The sequence below is a fragment of the Vigna unguiculata genome, chromosome 6 (genome assembly GCF_037176805.1).
Source record: "Vigna unguiculata cultivar grain cowpea cultivar isolate G323 ecotype 2 chromosome 6, ASM3717680v1, whole genome shotgun sequence".
Lineage (NCBI taxonomy): Eukaryota > Viridiplantae > Streptophyta > Magnoliopsida > Fabales > Fabaceae > Vigna > Vigna unguiculata.
Window position 1 is genome coordinate 9059385 of NC_140797.1, and position 16358 is coordinate 9075742.

Genomic DNA, 16358 nt, shown 5'->3' on the forward strand with positions numbered 1-16358 from the left:
GGCTTGAATTTAAGTATTGTGATGAGAGTATGAGATAAATGAGTATGCATGTGTGAAGTAAATCATGAGTTGTGAGTAATGGGTTGATACAAACATAGCATGATAATTGTATGAGATGATTCATGAAATTGAAATGATGAGTTTGGCATGAGTTCGACATGAGACATGAAAGGGTTGGTATCAATGTGGCATGGTAATGATATGAGATGGAGTTCCATATTCCGGGTTCGAGAATAATGAGTTGGCATGGTTTGGATGGGAATACGAAAGAGGTGAATTATGAGAAACTATATGAGATGTATATGTATATATTTGTGTGTATGCATGCTGAATATGTTTGATTGATTAAGAAAGCTTGGTCCGTGTCAGTGCGTAATTCCTTAGGGTCTCTAGGTGAGAGTCCCAGGGTCGTGTTTTAGTGGTCGGGACGTAATTCCATGGCCCCTATTAGTGGGTGTCCATGGTGGTGCCCCATCTGTATAACTAGGTAAGGATTCAAGGTAAGGTTGCATCCTGACACTCTAAGGAGTCAGTTAGTCTCACCTAGAGTGGACTCACTCTTGTGGTGAGAGTAGCAGGAGGTCCGAAATTCATTAAGGGCTAACCTTGTGGTGAGGGAAAATTGTTCATTGTAACACTTGTAACACATAGCTCGGGGGTGAGCAGCTCAGGGGTGAACAGAGGTATCCACCACAAGTGCAAGCATCCGTTGAATCCGACCAGGTTATATGTATTCGGATGAGTCGAGTCGAGTGGTAGTGTATTGCTTGGAAGGTCGTAACATGCTTGTGTGATGTATGTATAATGGACTGTAAATATGTATCTTACTTCATTGATGAAATGGTTTTGGCTCTAGCTTACCCTTTGCTTGTTTGATTGTCTTGTGTGTGGTTCTTCTCTTTTGCGATGATCATCAAATCATTGATGTGAGCAGAAGCGAGAGGTTCTCGCGGTCAACAGGGGAATGGTGACTCCGCTGCGTAGCCTGCCTGGGCTAGATCCTGATCCATGATCTTTCTTTTAGGGCCACGACCCATGTAGCATCTGTCCTTTACATTTCAGTTACATATTTTGAAGTTACATGTTAAAGTTAATGTTACATTTCAGTTAGACACGTCACTTAAAAGTTAATGGTGTCTGTTCTGGAGGACAAATTTCATGCATTAATAAAGTATAGGAATGAATTTTGTATGAACTTTGAGGGAGGGATGAATTCTATTTTCGCATGTAAGTACATGGACTAAAATCATACTTATTCCTATAATATATTTATATATAATATAATATTACTTATCATAAGATAATAATATATATTATAAGTAACGACGATGATAATATATACTTAAAATGCACGAATTGAGAACATCAATGAATTGAAACAATGCACCGATTCAAAACACCAGAAACTGAAGCAGAAGCAGTCTCAACGTTGAACAAGAATGAAATCAGTGACAAACTTGAAGAATCTGGATAGGTGAAGAAAAAGTTCTAGATATCTTAGAGAAAGTGAACAGAGAAACGAGAGAAAAAAATGAACAATGAACTGAACTGTTTTATTTCTGTAACACACTTTGAATCATAGATACAATGTCTATTTATAGATGTAGTCTTCTGTTAGATGTAATTGAAACTGGCAGCTATACATAACAGAAAGAAAAGAATGTTGTTGTACAATAATAAGAGACTTACATTTCTAAAATGCAAATGTAACCTATACAAGTCAACTATAGTATACTATCAGTTTTGTAACTAGAAAGGAGTTTGTGTTACGTAGCTAGAATGGAGTTGTTCGTTTGTAGCTAGAATGGAGTGTTTAATTAACGATCCATATTTCCCATGCTTTCATTTCCGATCTTGAGTAAGATTTTGATTACCTTAATAACAAAGACTAAAAGGTTGAGCAAGTAGAAAGGTGTACATGAAAACATGGAAAAAAAATTAAGGTTGGGGACACGAGGATAAATGTTTCAGAAAGAAAAATCAGTCTACAAAATCTGTCTCGCATCGTTTTACACATCCTTGTTTCAAATAGAAAACCAGGGTCAGTAAAACTTAAGGCTGCTGCTGGTACTGCCACAAAGAGGTCGATGATTGAATGTAGTTTTATAGTTTTACAAGAAGAAAATATGAAACTTGGCTTCAATCTGAGCCCAACTACATGGATAACCAACAATGTCGAAGATGGTAACAACATGATTGGGCAGAAGTCATGCTTTTCAATGCACTGTAATCTATGTTAACAGAAGAACTATTTGATTGGTAAAGATGCCGAGGCAGCTCCTGCTTCTGCTATTAAGGAAATAGGTTGACGTGCCTCGAGGCAGGCACCTATATCAAATGGAAGCAACTCAGAACCATCAAAAATAAGATTTACTCCAGGAAGGATTGCTTCTTTACTATCACTTTCATCCGTTTCAGCTTTTAATGGGTTGGCTTGAGTACCTTCTTCAAAGGGCCTTGTAGGAGCTTCGAAAATAGGAGCTAAGGAATAAGATCTGCAAGAACCATCAAAAACACTTGTTTCTGAGAATTTGAATCATAAGGGAACCCAAATTATGACAAAGATCAACAGATGGAAGGTGATTATACCAGGTTTTAGTATTTCAGTGTCTTGGGGGGTTTTTATAAAACTTCATTCTAATTTTAAACTATTCGGACCGTATACCCTCACATACTAAAAAAATATAGATAGAAAAATAGCGTATACCAATGCAACATAATGCCACTGAAAAGTTATAAATGCAAGAACGTATATTGGTTGCCGTGGTAGAGCTTCTAAGGGGCGGAAAAAGTGAGAACGGTCTAAGATTAGGGATAAAATTATATGTAGTCAGTCCCTACCACTGTCGCCATGCATGATATGATACACAAACATCTAGGATATTTTATTCACCTTCACTTCACACCACTGCAGCTAAAATTGTGTTTTTAATTTAGAATATATCAACAAATTTTTACAGTCATTGCACTAGATTACAAAGCCAGGTGATTATTTATGATGAAAAAACTGATTGTTTCAATCCAAAATAGAAAACTCCATTCATTAATAAGAAAGGCTGTCTTGGTTCATAAACATTCTAGGATTCCTACATTTATTCTCTAATATAAATTTTGACTGCTCAAAGTCCCGGAACTTTTTCTCCTATAACACTTTTAGTCCGTACTGTTAAGCAACAACAACATTGGCAGTCCAATGATTAGCCATGTCATCAAATTTGGTAGGATAGCCTATAGAGTGATGCTTTAGCATTCTTATTCTTGAAAAAGGTTTTTTGGTAAACCATGTTTTTTAATCTCATATATTTGTCATTTAGGATTTAGAAAGAATTCAATGTTTAGAAGTTAACAAACCTAAGAATGCTGCCATCAAAGCTTAAAACTTCAGTTCGGCAGCGGTGTCGATTAGCAAGTTTTAGCCTTTGATGCTGACTCGAGGCCCCTGAAATTGGAGAAGAAGGGTCCATGAGTGGATTCCACTTTCCACTAGCATAATTCATTAGTTGTCGTGGGGATCCCTTGGCTTTCTTCTTCTGGTAAAGAACCTTCGCCGCAGGACCTGTTGCTTGATACTCAGCACACATGTCATGCAAGTTTTTCCTTAACCTTTGCATTGCATCATGGTGTTCTTCAAATGAGCCAGATTGAAGTAATTCAGATGAAACAACCCTTTGACATATATTACTACACAACTTTGGACTGAATAACGGAATCCCAAATTCAACACTCAACGGGACCCATTCATATTTCTCTTCTTCAGGCGTGAACTGGCCTGATTCCTGTCCAATAAATAATTTCAGCAGGCGAATATACCCAATTGTCCATAGTTCCATCTTTTCAGCCAAATCAGCCAAGACAGAATCCAGTTTTGAACCTTCACATATTCCTAGCTCTTTTCCAACAGAGGTAATTGATCCATCAATGTTCGTTAAGGGCAGAGGGATATCCATTGTAGTCATCTTTCCAAATTCATCAAGGTCAAACCTACTTAGAGGCTGTACCAGCACAGCTGAATGTTTAAGAAGTGAATTTAAACAATGGAGGAGTATACTTCCCTTTACTAAATTTCCTTCATGCTTCCCTCCCAACCCTCCTATTGCGGAACCATCCCAAGACCATATGAGAGCTTTCTCACAACCAGCCAATGGAGCAGGAAGAAAGCGCAGACATTGTCCTTTCATCAGAACAACTGAAATAGGGCCACTACCTACAGTTGAATATAATACCAATTTCATCCAAGGAGTCATAAAAGAATACGAGAGCGGACCAAAATGAACTAAACTTGTGGATCCAGGAAGAACTGAGGAATGAGGAAGAGGTACTATGGACACAACTACATCATAGTCACGAACAAACAATCGATCAAGGGTTGCTGGAGCAAGTGAAGCCAAGCTTTCACAGCGGAGAATGTCTACACGATATTTCTTAATTTTTTTCGACCTTTCTTTACCAACATCGGCCTCTTCAACAACTAGTTCCTCATCATTCTGAAGATTTCCATCTTCACTGCCTTCATCCTGTACATGACTATCATCATCATCATCATCATCAAAAGGAACAGAACAGGTTTCGCTAACCTTATTGCTAGGTGTAGCTTCAGTGGAAGCAGTTTGCGCTGAATTCTCTGAAACTGAACTCAATCTATCACAATCATTCTTCCCAGCTTCCGTAATACCAGAGTCTCCATATTTGTTAGTCGGAGATATTTCTGATAATGGAGAACTAGACTCGTCATTTTCTAACGTAGTCTTCCCAGCTTCTGTAATACCAGAGTCTCCATTAGTTGGAGAGATTTCCGATAATGGAGAACTAGACTCATCATTTTCTAACGTGGCTTCTTCCTGTACATGACTATCATCATCATCATCATCATCATCATCAGGAATAGAACAGGTTTCACTAACCATATTACTAGGAGTAGCTTCAGTGGAAGCAGGCTGTACTGAATTCTCTAAAACTGAACTCAATATATCACAATCATTCTTCCCAGCTTCCGTAATACCAGAGTCTTCATATTTGTCAGTCGGAGATATTTCCGATAATGGAGAACTAGACTCGTCATTTTCTAACGTAGCCAGGTCCATCTTATCTTCACCAACTTTTGCATCACAAGCAACTCCACCAGATTGTAGACATTCTAATACACAACGCAAGCTAAATGCATGATTAGCAAATTCCTGTAGCTCTCCCTCAAATTTCGCACCTTCCAGAGTGCTAAGATCCTTGCAAAGATCAGCAATGACAGCATGATCCAATTTCCCCGCTTCATAGAGTGTAACAGCATGAGATTTCAGGCCTGACAAAGTTCAGGAAGAATGATTTTGGTTAATAGCAATATACAAAAAGAAAAAAAAATCTCAGACACAGAAGACAAGAGGCAAACATATTAAAAATGAATAGACTAAAAAATATTCGCATCTTAGACATAAACTAAACACATGGATTATTCAAAAATTCTTAAATTGGAGAACACAAACATTGCACTGAATACTGTGTTTGAATACAACGGATCTAAGTTTATATAGACTCATTATATTTATTATGCATGAATAGCGTATATTTTGTTACCTCAAAAATAAAGATCACGTGTCTATAATAATAAGAAAAATATATTATTCTTATTTTTTACAATAATGAATAGACCTAAGAAAATTTTACAGCTTAAAAATACAACTCAAACACAATCACATTTGTTTCTCAGAAATAGGACTAGAGGGAGCAATATTTATATACTTTCTTACTTATTATAGATATATTTCTTTTTATTTATATCATTTAGAACTTTTATTATTATTAGTTAGCTTATTATATTATATATTATGATCAACATATTTTGTATTACTATCCTTTAGAATATTTCTAATTACTTAGCTTATTAAATTGATAATTTATTCTTGTAACCAAGTTCAACATCTATGCACCAACTTTGGGGAGGGGGACTTTACAGTTGTATGTTTACTTTTGGAATTAATTTTCAAGATCAAAATATTCTGATTTTATCCTATTTGATTGCTATTTTGTGTGCGAACCAAATCTCTCTAATTTGACTTTATCACCCTCTATTTACTTTCCTTTCTGAATGAATTATGTAATTGAACAACGCTGACTATATATGTATCTTCTTTTGTTCCCCAGCAGTCCCAAAAACCACCAAAAGTAACAAGAGTTTGAGAAAAATATAAAAGTAATTTGTATAATTATTTCCTTAATCTGATTCAAATATACATGATATTTATATAAGTAGATATGGAAGGTTACAACAACTTGTAACTGAAAGCTAACTGAAACGAGCAGACAAATTAACCCGAGGAAAAAGTATATAATACAACAAAGCTAAGAATAACAGCTTGTGGATACACTAACAAACATCAGTAGTATAATAACAATAATAAAAAAACAATTCAAAAAGCTCCAATAAATGAATTTAAGCTTTAGAAAATAATGAAGGTATATACCTGGCGAAACAGAACCCATCATAAGATACGATGTTATAGTAGCATCAACTATGAAAGCAACACGTGTATAGGAAGAATGAGGACCATAAGCATCGCCTTGATTGTTATTACTATCAGTGAGCATATTATCAAAACCATGACTAGCAGTAGACGCATCTTCATCACTGCCTGCACTTTTAGGAGACCCAGGTATGTTTGCATCTTGGAGAATAGATGCTGGATCAATTACTTTTGTTGCCCATCCCAATCTACATACAAAAGACGCAGCAGCCTGCAGTTGTGACAAGTCAGCCTGTAGGGTTGCTGCCAATTCAGCAACAGATGCATTTTCATTTGAAACAACAAACACTGCATATAGTAGCCTAGATGAAAAAGATATGGTGTTACTTATTCCACTTTATGGAAACAGCATCTAAAAACAAAAGGATGGCAAGACCGGAAAGAAGGCATTACTCTTCTATAGGATCTTCATAAGACTGCTCCCTGTTGGAAACGAAACCTTCGAGCCTGGAAACTGAATCACCGCCAAAAGTATAAACATTGATGAAGGAGAGTGCAACAGATGTTGAAAACTATTTGTATGGACTACAGTATAGAGTCTGTTTTACATAAGTTTATTACAATAAATACAAAGAATTATTGGATATTTTATTTCTATATAGATGATGTAGGATTCTTCCAAGGGGAAACGCCACAGAGATTTGGCACCAATGAGCCGTGAGCATACCATACAAGAAAGACAAGATACTACCTCCAACTCAAGGAAGATTAATCCCAAGATTTCGCCCATATTTTCTTTATTATAAATACAGCCCCTATGTGTATTTTCTACACAAGGAAGATTAATCCCAAACCTAGTTTCACTATATTTAATAACACTTATTTGTGACAATTAGGTTGCTCTTCATATTAGTTCTAATCCTATCTTTCATGAGAGGACCAAACACATTGAGATTGACTATTATTTCATCCGACAAAAAATTGTATCTGAAGACATCAGGACTGAGTTTGTTAACTTAAGTGATCAGTTATGAGATATTTTCAAGTCTTTACGGGGACAGAGAAATGACTATATTTGTAACAAGCTTAGTACATACAATTTGTATGCACTAGCTTGAAGGGGGTATTAGATTATTAGATATCTTAGATACATATCTTATGTTTATCTCTTATCTTCAGTTACTTTGTTATTATTCTTTATTGTATTTTGGGCTTATCCCATATTTCCTTTATTATAAATACAGTACTCTATGTGTATTTTCTACGCAAGGGAGATTAATCCCATACAATTTTTACTATATTCAATATATCTCAAAGGAAGTATGCATTGGATTGGAGAAAAATGGGTTGATGAACTCAAAATTTGTTGACACATCCATGGATTTCAATACCATACTCCTACCTAATAAGAGGGGCCTTTCTCAGGTACTGAGAAGTACAGAAGATTAGTTGGAAAATTGAACTATCTTATTGTTGCTCGTCTTGACATTTCCTTTGCAGTCAACGTGGTGAGTCAATTTCGCAATTCCCCGTGTGCAAATCATTGGAATCCATTCATGCGTATAAAAAAGTATATTAAAGGATCTCCTAGAAAAGGTTTGCTATATTGTCACAATAACCATACTAAAGTCTGTTATTTAGATGTTGATTGGGCATGATCTTCTTATATATGGTCACAACAACCATACTAAAGTTGTCTATAACTGATTGGGCATGATCTCTTTCTTATAGAAGGTCTACATCTGGAAATTGTGTCGTTGTTGGTGGTAACTTTATTTCTTGGAAGTGCAACAAACGTGTTGTGACAAGATCTAGTACAGAAGCAGATATAGAGCTATGCCCTTAGCCACTTGTGAACTTGTTTAACATAAACAATTACTTAAAGGGTTATAATTTGGAGATGTCTCTCAAATAACACTTATATGTGACAATCAGGTTGCTCTTCATATTAGTTCTAATTCTCTCTTTTATGAAAAGGACCAAACACACTGAAGTTGACTATCAGTTTATTCGAGAAAATATTGTATTTGTAGACATCAAGAGTGAGTTTGTTAACTCATGTGGTCAATTAGGAAATATTTTCATTAAATCTTTACGGAGAGACCTAAAATTGATTATATTTGTAACAAGTTTGGTACACATGACTTATATGCACTAGCTTGAGGGGGGTGTTAGATATTGTTAAGATATTATTAGATATTGTTAGTTACAATATCTTGCGTTAGTTACAATATTATATGTATCTAGGCTTAGTCCAAATTTTCCTGTACAATTCTTCAATATAAATACATTGCCTATGTGTATGTTCTACACAAGGGAATTAATCCTATAACTAGTTTTTCTCTATTTTCACAATATGCAATGATATTTTGGAAGAAAAGCCTAGAAAGCAAAAAAAATAGAATCAAACTTTAACTCAAGACAGACCTTTAAAGCGATCATCAGGATACACAGGAACATCAAAATAGATCAATCCTCGACCATAAAGACCCTTTACAACATCACCATCAAACAAGATAAATGAATTTGCTTCCTCCTTACAAAGTTTATCTATCATGGCCATTTCCTCTTCTGAAAGTTTCTATAAAGGCAAAAGAAAACAAATGAAAAAAATAAAGTAAATACCTAAACTACATCTTATTTCCAATAAGCACAATGGACATTATTGCAAATGAACCCTCCTGCATTAACAAGGGTGAAATGCAGACCGTACCTTAAATTCTTCCAAAGTAAAGTTCACCAAACAAACACCCCACCAAGGTTCAATAGGAAAATCCACAGGCTGTGTAGGTAAAAGTTCTTTTGCAATTGACTTGTTCAACTTCCACATGATTTTCTGAATACCCAAAAGAGGCATTGACAAGTAAGGAAAGAAGGTAATGAAATCATTATCCAGTTTAAGGCAAGGGGCAGCAAGATCTTGGATATGACATGAGGAAAAATTTTAAAGTCTCTAATCAAAGGCATATAATTCAGAAGTGTCAGATGAGGATAAGGTATATTATTCAGTTTGACATCTCTAGAATTAACACCTTGCCTGCTTACACCAAGTCTTTAAAGGTAATTTCAACACCACTATTGGAACAGATACCAAAATAATCACAGAAATGCATACAATATCATGACGTAAAATAAAAGAATCAAAAGTACATTTCTGTATACAATTTTGAAAAATCTATCAAGTACCTTAGATCTGCACTTGTTCATTATATCAATAAATTCATTCCTCCCAATTCCTGTAAGCCTTAAAGCATCAGCTGCACTAAAATTCGGGATGCTGTCATAAGGTTGCTCTGCACATAATTAAGACATGCAGGAAACTTTTATGCCGGCTCACTTGCAAGCAAATATTTATTATTTTGCACATTAATTAAGCTATAGCACACAATCAAAAAAGTGAACAACAGTAGATGGAGTTCTTTGATTATTAGAGTATGTACTTAGCTATACTATAAATGTAAAAATTGAAATGCGTAGTCAGAGCAGTTAGCTATTGGTAACAGTTACCTCTTGTAACCTTTCCAGTAAACGCTGTTAGTTATCTCATATGTTTTAAGAAGTTAGCTATAAATACTAATGTATGCTTCTCTATTCAATATCTTAATACAATGAATACCATTCAGTTTGTTAAACAGCTCCCTCTTGTTCAATTCATTTTACATGGTATCTAGAGTGAGATCCTAGACATTATAATAATTAGAAAAATATACAAATATGGTTAAATATATTAAGTAAAAGATAAAATGGTTTGTTAGTTATAATTTAAAAGATTTATTAGATTATGGTAAGAGATAATGGAATATTTTTAGATATGTATAGTTAAAATAATATTTAATGGAATATTTTAAAATATAATATATAATAGAGATCATATATATAATATGTTATGAGAATATACATATATATTTATATAGATATAATATAATTAAGTTTCTGAAGACTTATTTGAATGAGATATGGGGTGTGATTTGTTACTAAAATCATAATAAGTTTATCATAGTATGTTGTCTGGTAGGAGGTAAAACTGGTTTCCTAGGCTAAACGTTACCCGTAAGTAAAGCGAACAGGGTGAGAGTTGAAGCATTCGAATAATTTAGTATTCAAATTCAGAAGTTTCAAGCGATTTAGAGAGTGAAACGTGAGGAGTTCTTTGAATGAGGAAAGTGAGTTAGTTGAAGATTAAAAAGGGTTAGATTAAACTTTGTAGTATCCAAGTGAGGGGAGCTAACTGCTTTAGTTGTTTTAATTGTTTCAACATGTTTTAACTTGTTTAAATGTGTTTTTGTATCTTATTGTGAATTTGTGAATATATAACGAATTTTGGTGGTGTATTGATGTTGTGTGAGAAACCTTGTATGGGCAGGGGATGATTGTTCACATGTATGTGTGGTGACTCAGCGAAAGGTGGTGAACGGTAACTCTGTGTAGTTATACCAAAGGTGAACTTTGCCTAGGTCGCTCCCGAGTAGAGTGGTAGGAAGTGGCACCTGCGAGCTTTGCCCACAAGACTCTTGAGGAGTGGGTGAAGTGGAGTTGTTAGCAACCTGCATGCAAGAGTTATAACTCAGTTTCCTGACACTGAGATCACTAATGGTTGTACTGTTGATATGATAATGTGGTTGAGTGAGACAATAGGTTTTGTATGTATTTTTATGATAAGTTGTTTCAGTTTATTATTTTTATTGAAAAGTATTTTCAAACTTATAATATGGTGAAAACTATGGTTATAACAGATATTGTTTACGTTAGTTCACCCTTCTCTTTTGGTGGTTGTGGTTTCCACCTGCAATGATCGTATTTTTATAGCAAATGATAGTACAAGTGCTGAGGAAGATGCACAGTAGGGATGAGAAATGACGGTTTTATATTTTTGAAGCAACAAGATATGTATTTTTCTGTACATTCGTGAATAAAGTGTTTTCTGTTTATGTTATACAATGGTATCAAAAATTTTAGTTACTTATATTTTCGATATATGTGTGAGATAATATTACTTTTGTATCACCCTAGTCGGGGTGTTACATTTAGAGCTATTTCTTCAATGAAAATTGTCATGAATCATTGCAATGTTTATTTTGTTCTTTATGTCTCTAATTCTATCCATTCTCCTATAGAACTGATTTTCACTGATCTTTGAGGATCTTCTCAAATGATCTCTTATGTAGGATACAAATATTAGGTCTCTTTCTTTGATGCTTATTCACGGTTCACTTGGATATTTCCTATAAAGTCTAAAGTCAAAACATTTCATGTTTTCAAACGATTAAATCACTAGTTGAATTACAACTTCATTCAAAAATAGAAAATGTCCAATCAGATTGGGGTGAAGAATATCGACCTTTTACAAATTTTTTGGCCAGTCATGGTATTAATCATAGACTCAATTGTCCACATACACATCATCCATCTCTAATGCATAACCTTTTGGGTCTAATTTTGTATTTGTTCGAACACCAATTGTTAACCCATAATTCATCCTTCATTTTTTCTTACTCATTTGGGAAATAGGTTTGAGTGAGGTGTGAATAGTGGATTTGATAACACTACACAGTTAAGCATCAATCTTTATCCATTGTTCATGGTGTTTTGGAGGAAAAGATTTAGAAGTAGTAGTGAGACGAGATTTGTAGCTCAACCCACTTAACCATAACCAGATTTTGGAAGTCCAAGTGAAATAGTTAGACTCACCCATCTCAATACTAACAATATGGCTAGAAAATATGGGAGAATATGTTCTAGAGGTTGATGTGGTGTTGGAAAAGATTTGTTTTTTGGAAAGCTAGGAAAAAGTTGATGAAAAAAAATTTAAGATGGAAAAGTAGATCAAACCACCAAATGAACTCCTATAGATCTGCCACCACAAGGGTAGGAGCACACGGAGGATGAGAAAACTCTCCACCAAGGGTTTCCCTTTACAAAGGGCCAATGCTTAATTAACAATAACCACAAAGCTAACTCTTTCCTATCCTTCTTTCCCTATTTATATCTTATCAAAACCCTCAAATTAGATGATGAATATTCTAAATATCCTAACTAACTCACTAATATTCTAACTAATCTCGCCTTCTCCTTATATCCTAACAAAGATAAAAGTAAATGTTACAGATACTATTCATATGGTAGTCAAGAATTTGGTTAAGATGGCGTGACTTCCAAAACAAAACACTCAATTGCAAGCTACATGCAGTAATATTAATCAGGTCTCATATTAAGAGATGATGCATTAGAAAATTGAAATAAGTAAAAAGTTACCATTTTTCATAACTTCAAAAATCATATCACAATAATATCTGAAAGGTGATAGTCTCATTACACGGCAAATATAATCTGCCAGATGATACGGAAATAGCTGCAAGTGGAAAACCAAGAATATTATATGGAGATGAATATTGTAAGATAGATAATAGTTGAGAGAGAATTTCTTTTCAGAAAATATTTTTCTACCCAACTGAAATCAGTAATACATGTGTGTTCATACACTGTACTCTAACCAAGTGGGAATTAGAGTCCACAGCTCTCAAGGTCGGACTAACTGAGAATTAGTTAGAGTCTACTGCTCAAAGTGTAAACTACAGATGATATGGAAACAGCTACTATACTATTATTGTACAAAGAGTAAGCAAAAAGAAACAAACTAAAAGTACTACAATACATTAAAAAAAAAGAAAGTAAAGCATGAGCTCAATGCTTAATATCCAGGTTATGAATTTCTTGTCTTATTGGTGTATGGTTATTACCCCTTTTACTCTATTTGAAAAAAAACTTGCTTATAAAACAAATGCCCGACATCCAAGAAGTGGTATGTAGTAGTTATATCTGGCATCCAACTATACAGATGAGATCTGTTCTTTACAAAATGACAAGTATGATTAAACTATTTATTATTATAAAAAAAAAAATTGATTCTAATACAAAAGAGAAACAAAATCCAATTTTAATTAAAATGTTGCAATTTTTATTTTAAAGCACTAAAATTTCAATTTTCTCCCATCAACATCTTTAACAACAAAGTTTTCTAATCATTGATCATGTACACACGGTAGAATTTGATAGACAGTATCAGAATAAGGTAGCATTTAGTGCAAGACATACAGCAAGATTCTTCCGCAAGTATCGCATCATATCTTCATAATATTCGCTTTCTTTACAAACTTTACGAGCAAAACAACTATTCCATTGGAGTCTCTTCTTTATGCAACTTTCAGTTATCCTGCACAAAATTTGGATGGCCAACAAAAAAAAGAAAAGGCAATATTATAATTGTCATATCGAAAACAAATAATTACTTATACAGTACTATCCATGTGGTTTGGACATGTGCAAAGAAGACCACCAATAAAACCAGTGAGGAGAGTCAATTGCATGGTTTTTAAAGCTGTGAAAGGGGTAGAAGGAGACCAAAAATGGCATACGAGAACATTGTTAAAAAGAATCTTGAAGTTAATAAAAGAAGTTAGGAACATGTCCCACCAGGCATAATCTTGGGATCTAGTGCCAAACATAACAAGTTTATCAGCACATTGATTACCCTCTCTAAAAAATATGCAAAAAATGAATAACATAGTATTACTGTTTACAAAAACAATTCAGCCATCTACTACAAAATTCCAATGAATAATAGAAGTATGGGATCAAGCTTGAATAACAAACTGCAAGTCTCACAACCGAAGGATTAGTCAAAATCTTTGGAGACAGCAACTTCTATAGCCTGAATCACACCCACCTCCTCAGTATATAAAGCATAATGAGAACCAAGATATGAAGAGAAATAACCCACAATGGAAGCATGATAAATACCCCATAACCATATACATCAGGTGAACCTTTAGTCGTCCCATTCATATTGCATTTAAACCAATCATTCTCACTAGTTTGATGAGTACAAGACTTTCTTTGTTGTTATATAGTATTATGTCATCAGGATAATTGTATATCCTTGTGTATAATTTTAGTACTATCAACATAGCCTTATTTTTTTTCCTCTCCACAAAGATTATGTACTTCAATGGAGACACGACCCTTGAAATAAATAGATTTTAGAATACTGTGTCTATCTACTAAAAATATATTTCTAAATGAGAATTTTAACCCTCAAAATTTATCAGAGCATAGATCATGGTTTTAACACTAAAGGCACAATACCCAAAAAAAATAAAATGCCCCTCGTTACAACAAAAAAATACTTATTTTATTCTACTCTACAGTTATTTAAGAAATACTGGGTTGATATAATGATGTCCTTCAACAGATTGATTATTCCGCTCAAACAACTAAGTCTTTATTATCTAAAAGGGCGTAAGACATACTTGAAAATTAAAGGGTCCTGAATAGCATACTAACTCAACAGAATGGTATACATACAAAAGTTTTATAGAGTGGTTAGCTCAATACATTCACTACAATGACGGAACTTGTAATGAGTAGCTCCACCTTAAAACACACATGGCGTATAAAGGATGAAAAGAATCCAATAATGAGCCGTACTGTTTGAATCATGTCTTTCTATTTAACAAGCTTGCAGAAAATACTGTATAATACAAGTTCATAGTTATTTCTAGTAAATTATAACAGAAAGTATGCAATTTAGCTTCACGATTACTATGCGTGTTTTTTTAAGCCTTTAAACTTATTTAAAATACAATGAAGAACTGAGGGAATCACAAGAAAAGTCACCCTAACCTTCTGTGCCATTCTTCTTTAGAAGAAAGAATAACTTGAATCCTCTTTGGAAGGTTCTCCCACGTACATTCTTCCTTAATCGCTTTTTGCAATAATTGTTCCTCAACTGTCACGGGAGCACGCTGCATTTTTTCACTTCCCAGACGCCACAAAAGTCAACAGAACACGAACAGCGGGTGAAACTGCAAAATTGAAACCAATTAAAGCAAATCATACAACGCAAAACAAAGATCAAACAAGATCCGAAACGAGTATTCAGGTTTACTGTGAAAGCCAGAGCGAATGATCAGAACCTGAATAATTGAATTCAAGTGCGTTTAGCTAATTGAAGTTCTCGGGAAGACACTGTTGAGTTTTTTTTTTTTTTTTTTTTGCGCGAGATCGGGCACAAGAGAATTTATTTGTTAATTTGGTGGAAATTGAGAGTATTTAGACAGATATCATGGTTTTCCTTCTTAAACATCATAACAATCGCTGTCTGCACGTTACATTTCCATTGAGTTTCTGACCTACCCCTTTTGGACAAGTTTGGGATACTACATAATTGCATAAAAGAGTATACATTTTTTATATTTTTTAATTAGATTTAAAACTACTTTAGTACAAAAATAAATTTATTACATAATTTATAGTTTATAGTTTTTATTTTATAAAATTATTTAAATTTTATGATACAAAATGGTTTAATTGAGTTTTAAATTTATCGTAAATTTGTATATTTTTAATTAAGTATTATTGATTTTTTAATGAATATCTAAATTTTCTATATTTTTCAATTCAATTTTTTTATTTAATTTGTTTATTAGTTAAATTATCTTGCTATGTCATTTTCTTATTTTCATGTATTCACAAATGTAAAATTTTGTATATGCAATATTGTTTATGTACAAAATAAATAATAATCGTCGCAATTGGAATCGCAATGCGAAGGCGAACCGAAAAACAAAACGAGTTTAAAAAAAGATTTGGGAGTCGCCATCATAGTTATTCTGAAAAACTATAGAAAACCATAAGACAAGTTTGCGAAAAACTAGATTTTGGATCCGGGAGTCGGTTACGCGTAGGGAAGGTGTTAGCACCCTACAGCGCCCGCCCGAAGGCGGTACCTTTAACTAAAAATGCAAAGTTGATGTGATTTTCAAAATATTAATTTTCCCCAAAAATAACAAGACAAAACTGTTAAAAGAAAATTTTTTTTTTTTTTTAATTTTTGGGACCGACAAGAAT

The 16358-nt window shown here is 33.9% G+C and overlaps 1 protein-coding gene across 6 annotated transcripts; it reads right to left on the bottom strand.

Annotated features, from left to right (window-relative positions):
• Positions 1-1938: 1938 nt before the first annotated feature.
• On the bottom strand, positions 1939-15638 carry LOC114186871 (FAM91 carboxy-terminus protein). 6 transcript variants are annotated; one of them, XM_028074918.2, is made up of 11 exons: positions 15425-15638; positions 15132-15313; positions 13545-13662; positions 12705-12801; positions 9639-9745; positions 9166-9288; positions 8880-9033; positions 6906-6966; positions 6453-6814; positions 3352-5293; positions 1939-2495 (listed from the first exon to the last, which is right to left on the bottom strand). In XM_028074918.2, the coding sequence occupies exons 2-11, from the start codon at positions 15257-15259 to the stop codon at positions 2249-2251; spliced, it is 3339 nt and encodes a 1112-aa protein (XP_027930719.1). In that variant the 5' UTR covers positions 15260-15313; positions 15425-15638; the 3' UTR covers positions 1939-2248. The 6 variants fall into 6 exon arrangements, with proteins under 6 accessions (XP_027930719.1, XP_027930720.1, XP_085530673.1 ...); XM_028074919.2 differs by having other exon boundaries at positions 15397-15638; XM_085674547.1 differs by lacking the exons at positions 6906-6966; positions 8880-9033 and having other exon boundaries at positions 6453-6723.
• Positions 15639-16358: the final 720 nt, after the last annotated feature.

What these genes read in the sequence shown, in the direction of transcription:
- LOC114186871 (XM_028074918.2), bottom strand. Translation starts at nt 15,259, where the DNA reads ATGCAGCGTGCTCCCGTGACAGTTGAGGAACAATTATTGCAAAAAGCG. An exon ending in AAAGAAGAATGGCACAGAAG is followed by an intron (nt 13,663 to 15,131) that starts GTTAGGGTGACT and finishes AATTTTGTGCAG; the next exon opens with GATAACTGAAAGTTGCATAA. An exon ending in TCCTGATGATCGCTTTAAAG is followed by an intron (nt 6,967 to 8,879) that starts GTCTGTCTTGAG and finishes GCGGTGATTCAG; the next exon opens with TTTCCAGGCTCGAAGGTTTC.